Source organism: Ornithorhynchus anatinus, chromosome 8, assembly GCF_004115215.2.
Source record: "Ornithorhynchus anatinus isolate Pmale09 chromosome 8, mOrnAna1.pri.v4, whole genome shotgun sequence".
Classification (NCBI taxonomy): domain Eukaryota; kingdom Metazoa; phylum Chordata; class Mammalia; order Monotremata; family Ornithorhynchidae; genus Ornithorhynchus; species Ornithorhynchus anatinus.
Genome location: NC_041735.1, coordinates 66,616,551 through 66,631,732, shown reverse-complemented (window position 1 = coordinate 66,631,732; position 15,182 = coordinate 66,616,551). Strand labels below are relative to the sequence as shown.

At 47.9% G+C, this 15,182-nt stretch overlaps 1 protein-coding gene across 3 annotated transcripts in view; it reads right to left on the bottom strand.

Moving 5' to 3' along the window:
• Positions 1 to 15,182, bottom strand: part of THSD7A (thrombospondin type 1 domain containing 7A) — a 260,690-nt gene that overhangs the window by 153,037 nt on the left and 92,471 nt on the right. For all 3 annotated transcript variants that reach the window (XM_029070443.2, XM_029070444.2, XM_029070445.2), the window contains exon 2: positions 7,935 to 8,790. In XM_029070443.2, coding sequence (XP_028926276.1) covers positions 7,935 to 8,790 — 856 coding nt within the window. The remainder of the gene's footprint in view (positions 1 to 7,934; positions 8,791 to 15,182) is intronic.

The following is a 15,182-nucleotide window of genomic DNA, read 5'->3' as shown; positions in this document are numbered from 1 at the left end:
ACTGCTATTTATCCAATCACTGATGTTTACTGAGCAACTGTGTACAGAGAAGAATTCGCGGAGCCGGAACTAGAACCCACATCTTCTGACTCCTGAGCCCGTGCTCTTGCCAATAGACCACGCTGCTTCTCTAAAGCCAACAGTCCACACCAGGTTCCCTCCTGAGCAGTTATGGTCAGATCATTAACGGGAAGCAGTGAAGCCTGGTGGAATTTGTTTTTACGAGACGTTCTTCCCCTCGGCTCTATTTGTCGCCATCGTTCTCGTATGTCCGTCTCCCCCGATTAGACTATAAGCCCGTCAAACGGCAGGGACCGTCTCCATCTGTTGCCGACTTGTTCATTCCAAGCGCTTAGTACAGTGCTCTGCACATAGTAAGCGCTCAATAAATACTATTGAATGAATGAATGAACGAATGGAAAGAGATCAGGACTGGGAGTCTAGGATGTGGATTCTAATCTTGGCTCTTCGGCTTGTCTGCTCTGTTACCTTGGGTGAGTCACCTCACCGTGGCTCAGTGGAAAGAACCTGGGCTTCGGAGTCAGAGGTCATAGGTTCGACTCCCGGCTCTGCCACTTGTCAGCTGTGTGACTGTGGGCATGTCACTTAACTTCTCTGTGCCTCAGTTACCTCATCTGTAAAACGGGGATTAACTGTGAGCCTCATGTGGGACAACCTGATGACCCTGTATCTCCCCCAGCGCTTAGAACAGTGCTCTGCACGTAGTAAGCGCTCAACAAATACCAACATTATTCTCTGTGCCTCGGCGACCTCATATGTAAAATGGGGATTAAGGCTGTGAGCCCCATGAGGGACACAGACTGAGTCCAGTCTAATTAACATGTATCCACCCCATCACATAGCACAGTGCCCAGCACATAGTAAGCACTTAACAAATCCCATAATAATTCTTCTTCTTCTTCCTCTTCTTCCTCTTTTTCTTCTTCTCCTTCTCTTCCCTAGTCCAGGGCCTCATTTTCTTATGGTTGTGTATGTTATCCTTCATTCAATCGTACTGATTGAGCACTTACTATGTGCAAGGCACTGTATTAAGCGCTTAAGCCAGCACTTAACAGTTACCATTTTAAAAAAAAGGAAACAACGACAACAAAAATAAGCTAAATCTATGGGGGACAAGGAAAAAAGTCAGCTACCACCCCAGAAAATTAAATTTGGGAGCCACCAGTTCATCTTCGGGAAGAAGCATGGAACTAAATTACTGGGAAAGAAACTGGGCTCGGAAGAACCCCAGCTGAACAAACATGTGGATGCAGTTTCAGAGGGGAAGAGGAGGGTGTGGGGAGATCTGGAAACCCGGGCCGTCTACCAAGCAGCCAGTCTTTTAGCTGGCCCGTTCTGTGTGTGTGGCAAGGGCACAGTTCTGTATGCCTTCTCTCTGGTGTCCTATTTAAAAATCCTCAGCCTCCCACCGTGGCTCCCTCTGCCAAGTTCTGTGCCTTAGCAGCAGTGGTTCAGAAAGATCTCGTAAGATAACAGAATGGCTCAAGAGCAAGGGGGTCACGGAGAAAGGAGGAAGGGAAGAGGGAGGAGGAGGGGGAAGAACAGGAGAGAGAGTTTCCCGAGCTCGCCCAGAGAACTGCCTTAAATCTGGGTGGATATGGACCGATTTCCACCAAACATTTCAAACATTTCATCATTATGTAATGCTGCATAACTGGCAAGACCTCACAAAACCTTTTTGGGAGGGTAATAATACTAAATATATTAATATTTGTGGTGTTCGCTGAGTGCTGACTATTGTCAGTCACTATACTAAGCGCTGGGGTAGATACAAGCAAATGGGGTTGAACACAGTCCCTGTCCCACACGGGGCTCAAGGTCTTAGTATCCATTTTACAGATGAGGTCTCTGAGGCCCAGAGAAGTGAAGTGACTTGCCCAAGGTCACCCAGCAGACAAGTGGAGGAGCAGGGATTAGAACCTAGGTCCTTTTGACTACCAGGCCCATGCTCTATCCACTAGGCCATGCTGTTTCTCATTAAGTGCTTACTGGGTGCCAAGCATTATGCTAAGCACTGAGGTAGGTACAAGAAGATCAAATTGGGTACATTCCCTGTCCCACACAAGGCTCGTAGTCTAAGCGGGACAATCTAAGAAGGACCCCTCTATACTGTAAGCTCATTGAAGGCATGGGGTATGTCTACTAACTCCATTATATTGTTATAGTGTACTTGCCAGACCGGTTAGTACAATGCTCTGCACACAGTAAGTGCTCAATAAATACAATTGATTGATTGATTGATTGACAGGGAGCCAGTGCATGACGAGTGCATGCATGTCATTCATTCAATAGTATTTATTGAGCGCTTACTATGTGCAGAGCACTGTACTAAGCACTTGGAATGTACGATTCGGCAACAGACAGAGGCAATCCCTGCCCAGTGACGGGTTCACAGTCCAGATTTCCCACGTGCATTCATAAACCACCTTAATTTGAGAGGAAACTTGAATCCACTCCTGCTCTGGTCCAGTTCCGTAAAATAACGATAATAACAATAATTGCGGTATTTGTTAAGCACTTGCTATGTGCCGGGTACTGTACTAAATACTGGGGCAGATACAAACAAATTGGGTTGGACACAGTCCCTGTCCCACATGGGGTTCACACTCTTAATCCCCATTTTAAAGAAAAGGGAACTGAGGCCTAAAGAAGTGAAATGATTAGCCCGAGGTCACACGGCAGACAAGTGGAAGAGCCGGGATTAGAACCCAGGTCCTTCTGACTCCCAGACCCGGGCTCTAACCACTAGGCAATGCTGCCGTTTCACCCCAGGGGCCCGAGCTACCCTGATGACACTTGGTGAGGTCATCACCACACCCTCGACAGAGAAAACAAAGCCATTTCCCCCAGAAGGTAGAAATGACTGTGATCTAATGCTTGTGAGGCGTGAGGTCGAAATTGTTTTCAGGGAGCTCAAAACAGGCTTCTGTGCAGGCTGTGCCCGCCCGCCCCACCTCGGCTGACAGCGAGACCTGCATTGTTCGATTTAGGGGATTTTGCTTCCATTTTCTTTGGCAGGGCCCCAATTGGAACCTATTTTTATACCCACTTCCTTTTGCTGCCTCTGGGAAGGTTTTCCATGCCTAGTTCCCTTCACCCCTTGGCAACGGCCCTGATTGGTTTCTAATTACCGCTTATCGCCTTCGTCAGGAACCCCTCACCTCTCGGGGCCTGCCCCTTTCCAAGGGCTATGTTGACGCCCAGAGAGGCTCCCGGGAGCCTTTGCGTGTCCTTTGGCCCGGCTCCGAGTTGGGCTGGAAAATCCCAGAAAATCCAGGCACCGCCATCGCAAGGACTCTTGTTGGAGCAGCGGTGGCTTGGCCTTGCTCTGGACTGGGGGAATCCGTTTGAAAGATGCTAGAGAAACCTTCCTAAAAGGAAGAACTTTCAAAGCCTTGCCCTGGACTGGGGGACTCTGTTTGAAAGACGTTAGGGAAACCTTCCTAAAAGGAAGAACTTTCAGAGCCTTGCTCTGGACTGGGGGGAATCCATTTGAAAGACGCTAGAGAACCCTTCCTGAAAGGAAGAACTTTCAAAAGCGGGTCTGCCAGTGATATTTGGAAGGAGGTTCAAAACATTTACTAGTCTACACGGGAAGCAGCGTGGTCTAGTGGAAAGAGCCCGGCCCTCGGAGTCAGTGGAATCAGTGTACTCAATCTGACTCTGCCTGGGGATTCAATATCTGTTCTCTCTCCATCAAGACTGTAGGCCCCTTGTGGGACAGGGACTGTGTCTGATCAGCTTATCTGGTACTTACCTCAGTGCTTAGTCCAGTGCTTGGAACAGAGTAATCACTTAAGTCAAATACCACAGTTATTATCATGAGAAGCAGCATGGCTTAGTGGAAAGAGCCCGGAGAGGACGAGGGTTCTAATCCCGGCTCCACCACTTGTCTGCTGTGTGACCGTGGGCAAGTCGCTTAACTTCTCTGCGCCTCTGTTACCTCCTCTGTAAAATGGGGATTTCGACTGTGAGCCCCACGTGGGACAACCTGATGACCTTCTATCTACCTTAGCACTTAGACCAGTGCTTGGCATATAGTAAGTGCTTAACAAATATAATTATTATTAATTATGATTATTTTTAAGATGCCCTCCTTCTCTGTCCAGGGAAATGAAACCAAATTTTTCTACACTTCCTAGCACAAACTTTATGAGTCCTGGGTCATAGGCACTGGATCATGGAAACGTGAGGATCTAATTCCCATCTGTGCATTTTCTCTCGGCGCTCTAAACACAATAAGCAGTTAATAAGTACAATTATTACTATTATTACCTGGGCATTCTCTCTGAGCGCTCTACACACAATAAGCAGTTAAGAAGTGCAGTTATTTATATTACTACCTGTGCATTCTCTCTCAGCACTCTACACACAATAAGTAGTAAATAAGTACATTTATTTCTATTACTAGCTGTGTATTTTCTCTCAGCGTTCTACACACAATAAGCAGTTAATAAATACAATTACTATCATATCTACCTTTGCATTCTCTTTCAACACTCTACCCACAATAACCAGTTAATAAGTACAATTTCTGCTTATACTACCAGGGTATTCTCTCTGGGCACTCTACACAAAACAAGCAGTTAAAAAATACAACTATTTCATTACTTGTGTATTCTCACTCAGCGCTCTAAACACAGTAAGCAGTAAATAAATACATTTAGAACTATTACCACAAATTTCAGTTTTCCCTTTCTTGGCAGTCAGCATCTAGGCAGAGATTCAAGTCATCCCTAAATCCTGTCAGTTCTACCTTCACAACATAGCCAAAATCCTCCCCGTCCTCTGCGTCCAAAATGCTACCACATTAATGCAAGGACTTCTCCTCTCTCACCTTGATGATTTTAGCAGCCTCCTTGCTGACCTCCCTGTCTCCTGTCTCTCCCCACTTTAGTCCATTCTCTAGTCTGCTGCCCGGATCATTTTCCTTCAAAGACGTTCAGACCACGTTTCCCCTCTCCTCATGAAACTCCAGTGGTTGCCTGCCCATCCACCTCCACATCCTTACCGTTGGCTTGAAATCACTTAATCTCCTCGCCCCCTCCTACCTCACCTCGCTACTCTCCTTCTCCAACCCAACCTGCACACTTCATTCCTCTAATGCTCACCTTCTCACTGTACCTTAATCTCGTCTACCTCACTGCTGACCTCTCGTCCCTGTCGCACCTCTGGCATGGAAAGCCCTCCCTCCTCATATCAGACAGACAATCACTCTACTTCCCTTTAAAGCCTTATTTAAGGAACATCTCCTCCAGGAAGCCTATCCTGACTAAGCCCTCTTCTCCCACTCCCTTCTGCACTGCTCTCACTTGCTCCTTCATTCATCCTCCTTCCCATCCCCACAGCACATATGTACATATCTGTAATTTATTTACCTATAGATTTATTTATATTAATGTCTGTCACCTCCTCTAGACTGCGAGCTCACTGTGGTCAGGAAATGTGTCTGTCTGTTGTTGTTCTCTGTGCCTCAGTTACCTCATCTGTAAAATGGGGATTAACTGTGAGCCTCACGTGGGACAACCTGATTACCCTGTATCTACCCCAGCGCTTAGAACAGTGCTCTGCACATAGTAAGCGCTTAACAAATACCAACATTATTATTATTATTGTTATATTTTACTCTCCCAAGCACTTCGGACAGTGCTTTGCACACAGTAAGCACACAGTTAACATGATTAAATGAAGGAATTATACTAATAATGATACGTGTTAAGCGCTTACTATGTGCCAAGCACTGTTCTAAGAATTGGGGTAGATAGATACAAGTTAATCAGGTTGGACACCGTCCCTGTCCCACATGGGGCTCACACTCTTAATCCCCATTTTACAGATGAGGTATCAGGCCCAGAGAAGTGAAGTGGCTTGCTCATCGTCACACAGCAGACATGTGGTGGAGCTGGGGTTAGAACCCAGGTCCTTTTGACTCCTGAGCTCTATCCACTAAGCCACACTCGACACACAGTAAGCACTCAACAAGTCCCACTGAGGATCTTATTTCATAGACCATTTCTTCTGTGACACAGGAGATGTGCCCTTGCCGTGCCCACATTAAAGGAAACTCAGGCTGTTGTGATCTTCATGTCCAAGGCCGCACTTTTCTTCCAAAAACTCATCCTGCTGTATTCAGGCAGACGGCCCCCGATGGAAGAACTCTCTCTATCTGTCCTGTTGCTATATCAATCAATCAGTGGAATTTATAGAGCGCTTTCCATGTGTAATTCAGCAAAATTGGCAGACACGTTTTAGCAGAAATACAGAACAAAAACTCCTCGCAGAACTGAGGGCTTCTGTTGAGTTTAGATGAGTAAATGGGGACATTAGGCTCTGGGCTGCAGTAGTTCCTCTCTTAATTACCCATTCTAATTGAATAGTAAAGTTCAAAGGAATGGGAAAAGTCTGTATGGAATGCCTTCCCTGGCTGATAACCCGAACAGCACCAGGTGGCGAGTGGAATGGGCTTCATGGTTCGTTCAATAAACAGTGGGAGCCCAGGCCACTGGTATCTCACGATTCTTGAGGGACAAATTACCGGAGAACAGGGAGAACGGCTGGCAGATGGGGAACGGCATCAAACCGCTACCATGTTCACACAATCACTGATCCTCTCCCGCCTTGATTACGACATGAGCCTCCTTGCTGACCTCCCAGCCTCCCGTGTCTCCCCACTCCAGTCCATACTTCACTCCGCTACCCGGATCATTTTTCTACAGAAACGCTCAGGGCACGTTTCCCCACTCCTCCAGTGGTTGCCCATCCACCTCTGCGTCAGACAAGATCTTTTCACCATTGGCTTCAAAGCACTCGAACACCTTGCCCTCTCCTATCTCATCTCGCTACCCTCCTACCCCAACCAAGTCTTCACACTTCCCTGATCCAATGCCAACCTTCTCACTGTACCTACATCTCTTCAGTCTTGGCATTAACGCCTCACCCGTGTCCTGCCTCCAGCCCGGAGTGCTCTCCCTCCTCTAATCTGACAGACAGTTACTCTTCCGCCCTTCAGAGCCTTGTTGAGGGCCCATCTCCTCCAAGAGGCCTTCCCTGACTAAGCCCTCCCTTCCTCTTCTCCTACTCCCTTCTGCATCACCCTGACTCGCTCCCTTTATCCATCCCCCTTCCCTGTGCCACAGCACTTATGTACCTATCTGTCATTTATTTATTTAGATGAATATCTGTTTCCCCCTCTAGACTGTAGGCTTGTTGTGGGCCGGAAATGTGTCTGTTGTTTTGTACTCTCCCAGCACTTAATGCAAGAAGCGCTCCATAAATATGATTGAATGAATGAATGAGTGGTGGGCAAAGGAGGGAGATCAGTCCGAAGCAGTCACAGAATATCTCTTGGGGGTGATGGGAAAACAGAGGGTCACAGAAACTGGAGGCAAAGAGATCCAGAGGGAAAAGATCAATAAAAGGTGTCACTCAGAGAGAGAGAGAGAGATGGAGACCTAAGGAGAAAGGGACCAATTCATTCCCGTAGGAGAAATCATGAAAACATTCCCAGAGGAGAAACCTGGACAATCAGACAGACAGACAGAGACAGACACCAGCAGGGAAAGGGGAGGAGGCAACGGTTACCCCAGAGACGCAGTCCCCATGGATGCCCGCCCCATAACCCGGACAGAGACAGACACACAACGGTTACCTCAGAGGCCCAGTCTCGGGGAACTCCTGCCCCATCACCCGGACAGACAGACAGACGCACAAGCAGGTGCAGGGGTGGAAGCAACGGTCACCTCAGAGCCCCGGTCTGTGGGAATGCCTGTCCCATGACCCAGACAGTCAGAGACACAAGCCAGCAAAGGGGAGGAGGCGACAGTTATCTCAGAACCCCAGTTTCTAGGGACGCCTGTCCCGTCACCCAGACAGTCAGACGGAGAGAGACACAGACACAAGGAGGCAACGGTTACCTCAGAGCGGCCGTCGTCCCACTCCTGTGGGCGCAGGTGACCTCCCGCGTCTGATAGCCGATCCGGATGTCCCAGAACTTGTTCTCCTGTCGGCTCTGCCGGTTGCGGTTCCTCTTCCGCTTGATCAGCTCCCGGGCCTCGGGGTCCTTCACCGCCTTGTCCCGCTCCCGGTCGCGCACCTTGGAGCGGGCCTGCCTGCGGGTCCGGCGGGCGTGGCGGGCGTGGCGGGTCTGGCGAGGGTGGGGTAGGCCGCAGGCGCTCCAGGGCCCGACGGTCAAGCTGTGGGCGCTCTCCTCTCCGACGCAGGGCTGGGGCCGGCAGGGCTGGACCTCCGTCAGGTTGGGGCAGGCCGAGCCGCCGAACTGGGGGGCGGCCACGACGTGGCGGGTGCGGTGCTGCAGCCCGCCCCCGCAGGTCTTGGAGCAGGAGGACCAGGGCGTGAAGGCGGACACCACGCAGTCCTGAGGGCAGGGGATGAGGCAGGCCTGCTCCAGGCGCGGCTGGGGCTCGAAGTACTCGCAGATGGCGTCCTCGGCCACCCCGGACCCGCCCGGGGCCCGGTGCTCGCAGGTGATCTCCCGCGTCTGGATCCCCTCTTCCCCCTTGAGGCACTCGGGGGGCTTCTCGAGGCCGCGAGACCCCACCGGGCGGCAGGGGCTCCAGGGCCCCAGACGCCAGCCATACAGCTCCTTGTGCCAGTCGCACACGCGGAAGCAGTCCTGCTGGCTGTCGGGCCGCTCGGTCTGCTTGCAGTTGGTCAGCAGGGTGGTCCAGCCCTCGGAGTGGGCGCACCACACCGCCCGCGTCTGGATGCCTCCGGGCCCGCATTCCTCGCCCATGCACCTGCCCCACGCACCTAGGAGACACAATGCGCCGATGTTAGCCGGCTGGGACACCCGCCCTTCCATCCATCCGCCCAATCCGTCCACCTGTGGCACCTGTTGAGCACTTGCTGCTCGTAGAGCACTGTACTAAGCACTTGGGAGGATCCAGTACAGCAACCCAACCCAGTGGAAAGAGCCCGGACCTGGGAGTCTATTCCTGGGAGTCTATGTGGGACAGGGACTGTGTCCAAAGGGCTTATCTTCTTCTATTCCAGCCCTTAGTATAGTGCCTGGCAGATAATAAGTGCTTAACAAGTACCATAAAATCTTTTAAAAAAAGACAAAAAAAAAGCTCATAGCTCCCAGCTTCTCAGAACCAACTTGGCTCCAGCCATCATTGGGAAGAGAAGGGTAATGTCATTCCTCTCTGGGGTGGTGAAGAATAATAATAATAATAATGTTGGTATTTGTTAAGCGCTTACTATGCGCAGAGCACTGTTCTAAGCGCTGGGGTAGACACAGGGGAATCAGGTTGTCCCACGTGGGGCTCACAGTCTTAATCCCCATTTTACAGATGAGGTAACCGAGGCACAGAGAAGTTAAATAATAATAATAATAATGTTGGTATTTGTTAAACGCTTACTATGTGCAGAGCACTGTTCTAAGCGCTGGGGTAGACACAGGGGAATCAGGTTGTCCCACGTGGGGCTCACAGTCTTAATCCCCATTTTACAGATGAGGTAACTGAGGCACAGAGAAGTTAAGTGACTTGCCCACAGTCACACAGCTGATAAGTGGCAGAGCCGGGGTTCGAACCCATGACCTCTGACTCCAAAGCCCATGCTCTCTCCACTGAGCCACGCTGCTTCTCTAGTTTACTTCATTACTAGTTATTCAGCCCAGAGCTAAGACTTTCTGGGTTTTGTTTATACCCTGATAGTCACTGATATATTAAATATAACAAAGAAAGGAGGTTTCAGCCCATTTTGAAAACTCATTTGATTATTTAAGATTAACTACTGGTTCGTTTGTCCAGGAGTTGGGCCAGAAAGTCCAAGTGGCAGATTTATATTCTATTTCCTTTGTTCTAGCCCTTTTATCATCACCGCCCCGGCTCCACCTCCTTGCTTATGTCAACCGGCTGGTTCAAGCTCAGCTTTTTCAGAGATCTTTCCTCTGCTTCTCCAAACACGAGTTCTCACCTGTTCTCCAATCCCACCTCTGCTCTTGCTCCCAGGGCATCTGTCTCTTGCCAACCTCCCAAATGCCACCTCCAACTCAACACAGATCCAGCGGAATTTATCGTCGCCTCTCCCAGATCTCCTTGTCCTCCTAACTTTCCCTCTCCATCAGTGCCACCATCTTTCCGGATGCAAAAGTTTGCCGCATGGCACAGTGGATAAAGCATGGGTCTGTGTGTCAGAAAGTCATGGGTTCTAATCCTGCCTCTGCTGCTATTCTGCTGGGTGACCTTGGGCAAATCACTTCACTTTTCGGTGCCTCAGTTACCTCATCTGTAAAATGGGGATTAAGACTGTGAGCCCCACCTGGGACAGGGACTGTGTCTAACCCAATTTCTTGTATTTCCTCTCCTCCGCTCCAGTCCCTGCTTAGTAGAGTGCCTTGCACATAGTAAGTGTTCAACAAATACCATAATTGTTATTATTATCATCATTGGTGCCAAACCCTCCTTTTTTTGGCATTGGAATGCATTATTAAAAAATCCACCAGAAACGAATTCACTAAACATGATCATTCATTCATTCAATCATATTTAGTGAGCAATTACTGTGTGCAGAGCACTGTACTGATCATTTTTCACAGGATAAATTTCTGCTCATTTTCAGAAGAAGCTGATTGAAGGTCAAGGAGTTTTCTAAAAAATGAACAAACAAAAAAAAAAACTCAAATGGATAGTGAAGGTCCGGCCTGAGAATGTTTCTGAAAAAAGTGAGCATCCAGTCTGTATTCTAGCAACCCCCAAAATGCCAACAATCCCCAGGGGCCCAGCCCAGAGACTGAGCAAGGACTTCACATTCTTGGAAAAAGTAAAATGATTACAAGCAACAAATTTGGAGATAAGTGAGAATGCACTCAAATGGGAGAGACTTGGGGATTCCCGGAAAAGCCTTCAAGCCTTGCTCATTTCTTCTCAGAAATCCGTCTGCCAGACAGTGAAGATCGGCAGATTTCACACGCAACGGGAACTCATAAAGACAAAATGTGCTTTCGCTCTCACATCACCCTGATACCCCAGAGGTGTGCCAGACTCTCAGAGTCCTCCCCCAGGAGACCCAGAAGCTGACCCCGATGAAGACAGAATCTGTGACTTCAACCCACAAGGAGGGGATTCCGACTGCCCCCTTCTCCCCACGCCAAGGAGACAAGCAATGCGACATCCTCCAAGTGCAAAAATGTTCAGTTCATGTCTCCCCACACCCCAAGAACTTCCAGTGGTTGCCCATCCACCTCCGTGTCAAAGAGAAATTCCTCATCATCGGCTTTAAAGCAGTCAATTATCTTGCCCCTCCTACCTCACCTCCCTACTCTCTTACTCTAATCCAGACCGCACACTTTGTTCCTCTAATGCCAATCTACTCACTGTACTTCTATCTGGTCTATCTCGCCATCGACTGTAATAGGGACCGGGGTAGATACAAGCTAATCAGGTTGGACTCAGTCCCTCTCCCAAATGGGGCTCACAGTTTAATCTCCATTTTACAGATGAGAAAACTGAGACACAGAGAAGCGAAGTGACTCGCCTAAGGTCACACAGCAGACGAGTGAAGGAGCCAGGATTAGAACCACGATTGGGGTTCTCAAGATGGATTGATTTTCAAACTGGGAAAAAGAGATGACCTCAGAATTTTAGATGTCAATTTCAGATCATTTAGAACTCTTCTTTTAAAGGAGGTACCAAAGGTAAATGAATGACCCAAAAAACTTCCAATAATTTGCCCAGTCTGATTTCCCTTTGGTGGCCTGGCTGTTGGAAGCCCATTTTCAACACTCCAGGATGGGCAGAAGACCCAGCCCTCTGCCCCATTTCACCCTTATTGTTACTGCCTATAACTGAGAGAGATCCAAATGTTAATAAAAAATATAACCAAAATATTTTTGGAAAAGTCCACATAATGATGTGATGATAATGATATTAATAATGACTGTGATTTTTTTTAAGGCCTTACTATGTGCCAGACGCTGTACTAAGGCTGTGAGCTTGATAAGGGCAGGGATTCTGATTATTATTAGTTCATTCATTCATTCAATCTTATTTATGAAGCGCTTACTGTGTGCAGAGCACTGTACTATGCCACTGGGAAATACAGTTCAGCAACAAATAGAGACAATCCCTGCCCTGTGGGGAAAGACCTTCCCCAAATCACCCATCGGGCAGAGTTGGAATTAGAACCCAGGTCGCTGATTCCTAGGCTTTTGCTCTGTCCACTTAGCCACCCTACTTCAATTTTACTACATTCAGCTACCCTCTACAATCTTTCCAATTTCATGTTTAGGTTGATACCCTCTGATCTCACTTATTTGAATGGAAGAGTTGGTGCTAATCAATATCCTGATCATATCCTTTAATTCCCACGACATCTCTTTTGGTACATTCCCTCAGTTATGCCTACACAGAGCACTGTGTTTGGACAGTGGATTTTAATATTGTGGGCATTACATGATTGAAAGAAACGCCAGCTGGTAGACACTAATCCAGCCCAGAGAAACTCCTACACTATTTTGTCTGATGAAGTTTGAATTAGGGTTTCCAAGGTTTAGTGCGAAACCCTGGGAGAAAAAAAATATATTTTAAATACAAATTGGGTTCAGTTCTCATATAACTATGGTTCACCTGTTTTTATTTCGAACCAGCCTTCCACAGACGAACCCCTTATGGTTGTATTTAACTTCATTCCAAGTACATTTACGTAGCCCAGAAAACTGCAGCGCAGACGATTTAAGCACATGAACTGATTAGAAGGAGAATGAGAAAAGTGGAGCTTAATAATTGCGGTATTTGTTAAGCGCTTATCATGTGCCCAGAACTGTACTAAGAGCTGGGATGGATACAAGCAAATCAGGTTGGACACAGTCCGCTGTTCCACATGGGGCTCACGGTCTTAATTCTCATTTACAGATGAGGGAACTGAGGCCTAGACAAGTGAAGTGACTTGACCAAGGTCACACAGCAGGCAAGCAGTAGAGTTAGGATTAGAACCCAGGTCCTTCTGAGTCCCAGACCTGGGCTATAACCACTAGGCCAAGCTGCTTCTGACAGAGAGGGCGATGTGATCCCCAAGGAGTACAAAGCCAACTCCTTCCGAGTGTAGATGGGTGACACATATCTTGCCATTCAGCTGCACCTTGGGTTACCCGTGTGCTTCCATTTAATAGAATTTCACGTCCAGAAGGTATCTGTGCCCTTCCACATGCACCCTCCTGCTCGTCCCCCCGCCGCATCCTCTAGATGGCTCCTCAGAGAATGTCTATTTTATAGTTTTATAGTTCTACTGTACTCTCCCCATCACTTAATACAGTGCTCTGCACACCATAAGCACTCAATGAGTACGACTGACTGGCTGACTCCTCGGGCACTTTCCGATCATCAAAGAGAATGCCAACTCTAAAAAAAAAAATCCTTGGCAAGCCAAGCTGGGATCCTTCACCTCACCCCCTCCCATCTCACCTCGCTACTCTCCTACTCCAACTCAGCCCACACATTTGACTCCTCTAATGCCAATCCTTCTTACTGTGTCTCCGTCTCGTCTATCTCACCGCCGACCTCTTGCCCACATCCTACCTCTGGCCTGGAATGCCCTCCTTCCTCATATCCCACAGACAATGACTCTCCCCCCCACAACCTTCAAAGTTTTATTGAAGGCACATTTCCTCCAGGAGGCCTTTCCCTAAGCCCCTCCTTTCCTCTTCTCCCACTCCCTTCTGTGTTTCCTTGACTTGCTCCCTCTGTTCTTCCCCCCTCCCAGCCCCACACCACTTATGTCCATAGCTGTGGTTTATTTATTTATATTAATGTGTCTTCTCCAACCTCTGCCCCCCAAGACCGTAAGCTTGTTATAGGCAGGGAGTGTGTCTGTTTATTGTACTGAACTCTCCCAAGTACTTAGTACAGTGCTGGGCACACAGTAAGTAAGCGCTTAATAAATATGATTGAATGAATGAATGAATGAGAGTCATGCAGATACTTCAGAGGGTGCTATTGGAGAGCATCTCTGGGAAACTCCAGCGATGAAAATAGGTGCCACGTGAAGATGGGGATGAGACAGGTGAAGTCAGCTTGTCAAGGCAGCAGCTGCAAAGTGGCCCTCCTAACCCCGCCTCTCGGGTTTAGGCAGGAATTTCTACAAAATTGGAACAATCCGGTGGTGTTTAAAACTTGGTTCAGCAAGTCGCTTCACTTCTCTGTTCCTCAGTGACCTCATCTGTAAAATGGGGATTAGGACTGTGAGCCCCATGTGGGACATGGACTGTGTCCAACCTGATTATCTTGTACCTAGCCCAGCGCTTAGTACAGTAGACTGTAAGCTCGCGGTGGGCAGGGAATAGGTCTATTTTTTATTATTACAGTGTAGTCTCCCAAGCACTTAGTGGAGTGATTTGTACACAGTAAGCAGTCAGTAAATACAATTGAATGAATAAATGAACATAGCAAGCACTTAAATATCATAAAAAATATTAAAAAAAGAGTAACTGGAAGGATAGTCTGAAATATCTCCTTTCTCGTCCATTCCCAACTCAATGATTCAGAACCAGTGGAGTCTAGTTTTCTGTGTAAATCTGCCAGACCAAGCTTTCCCCATCTTTCAAGGTTTCCTTAGGATAAGGGTATTTGTTAAAAGCTTACTGTATGCCAATGCACTGTGCTAAACACTGGGGCAGATACAAACAAACCAGAGCAGACACAGTCTGTCTCATACGGGGCTCAGGGTCAGGGTAGGCAGAGACAGACAACCATAACAGTGGGTTACAACAACAAAGTCAGAGCCCTGGGAGTCAGAAAGACGTGGGTTCTAATCTCAGTTCCACCACTTGTCTGCTGAGGGACCTTGGTCAAGTCACTTCACTTCCCTGGGCCTCAATTCCCTCCTCTGTAAAATGGGGATTCAGACTGTGAGCCCCATGTGGGACATGGATCGTGTCCAACCTGATTAGCTTGTATCTAACTCCAGTGCTTAGAACAGTGACTGGCACATAGTAAATGCTTAACAAATGCCACAAATCACCAAAAAACAAACAAAAAAACAGTCAGCAAACCTAAATGTCAACCTAAAGACAAGTAACAGAATGACAAGCTTCTCTACTGCAGCAATAAATCTCACTTCCTTCAGGAAACCTCCTCCGTGTATTTACATCTTAATTGCATCAACATGTTTTCCTCCTCTATCAATCAATCATAGTTAATTGA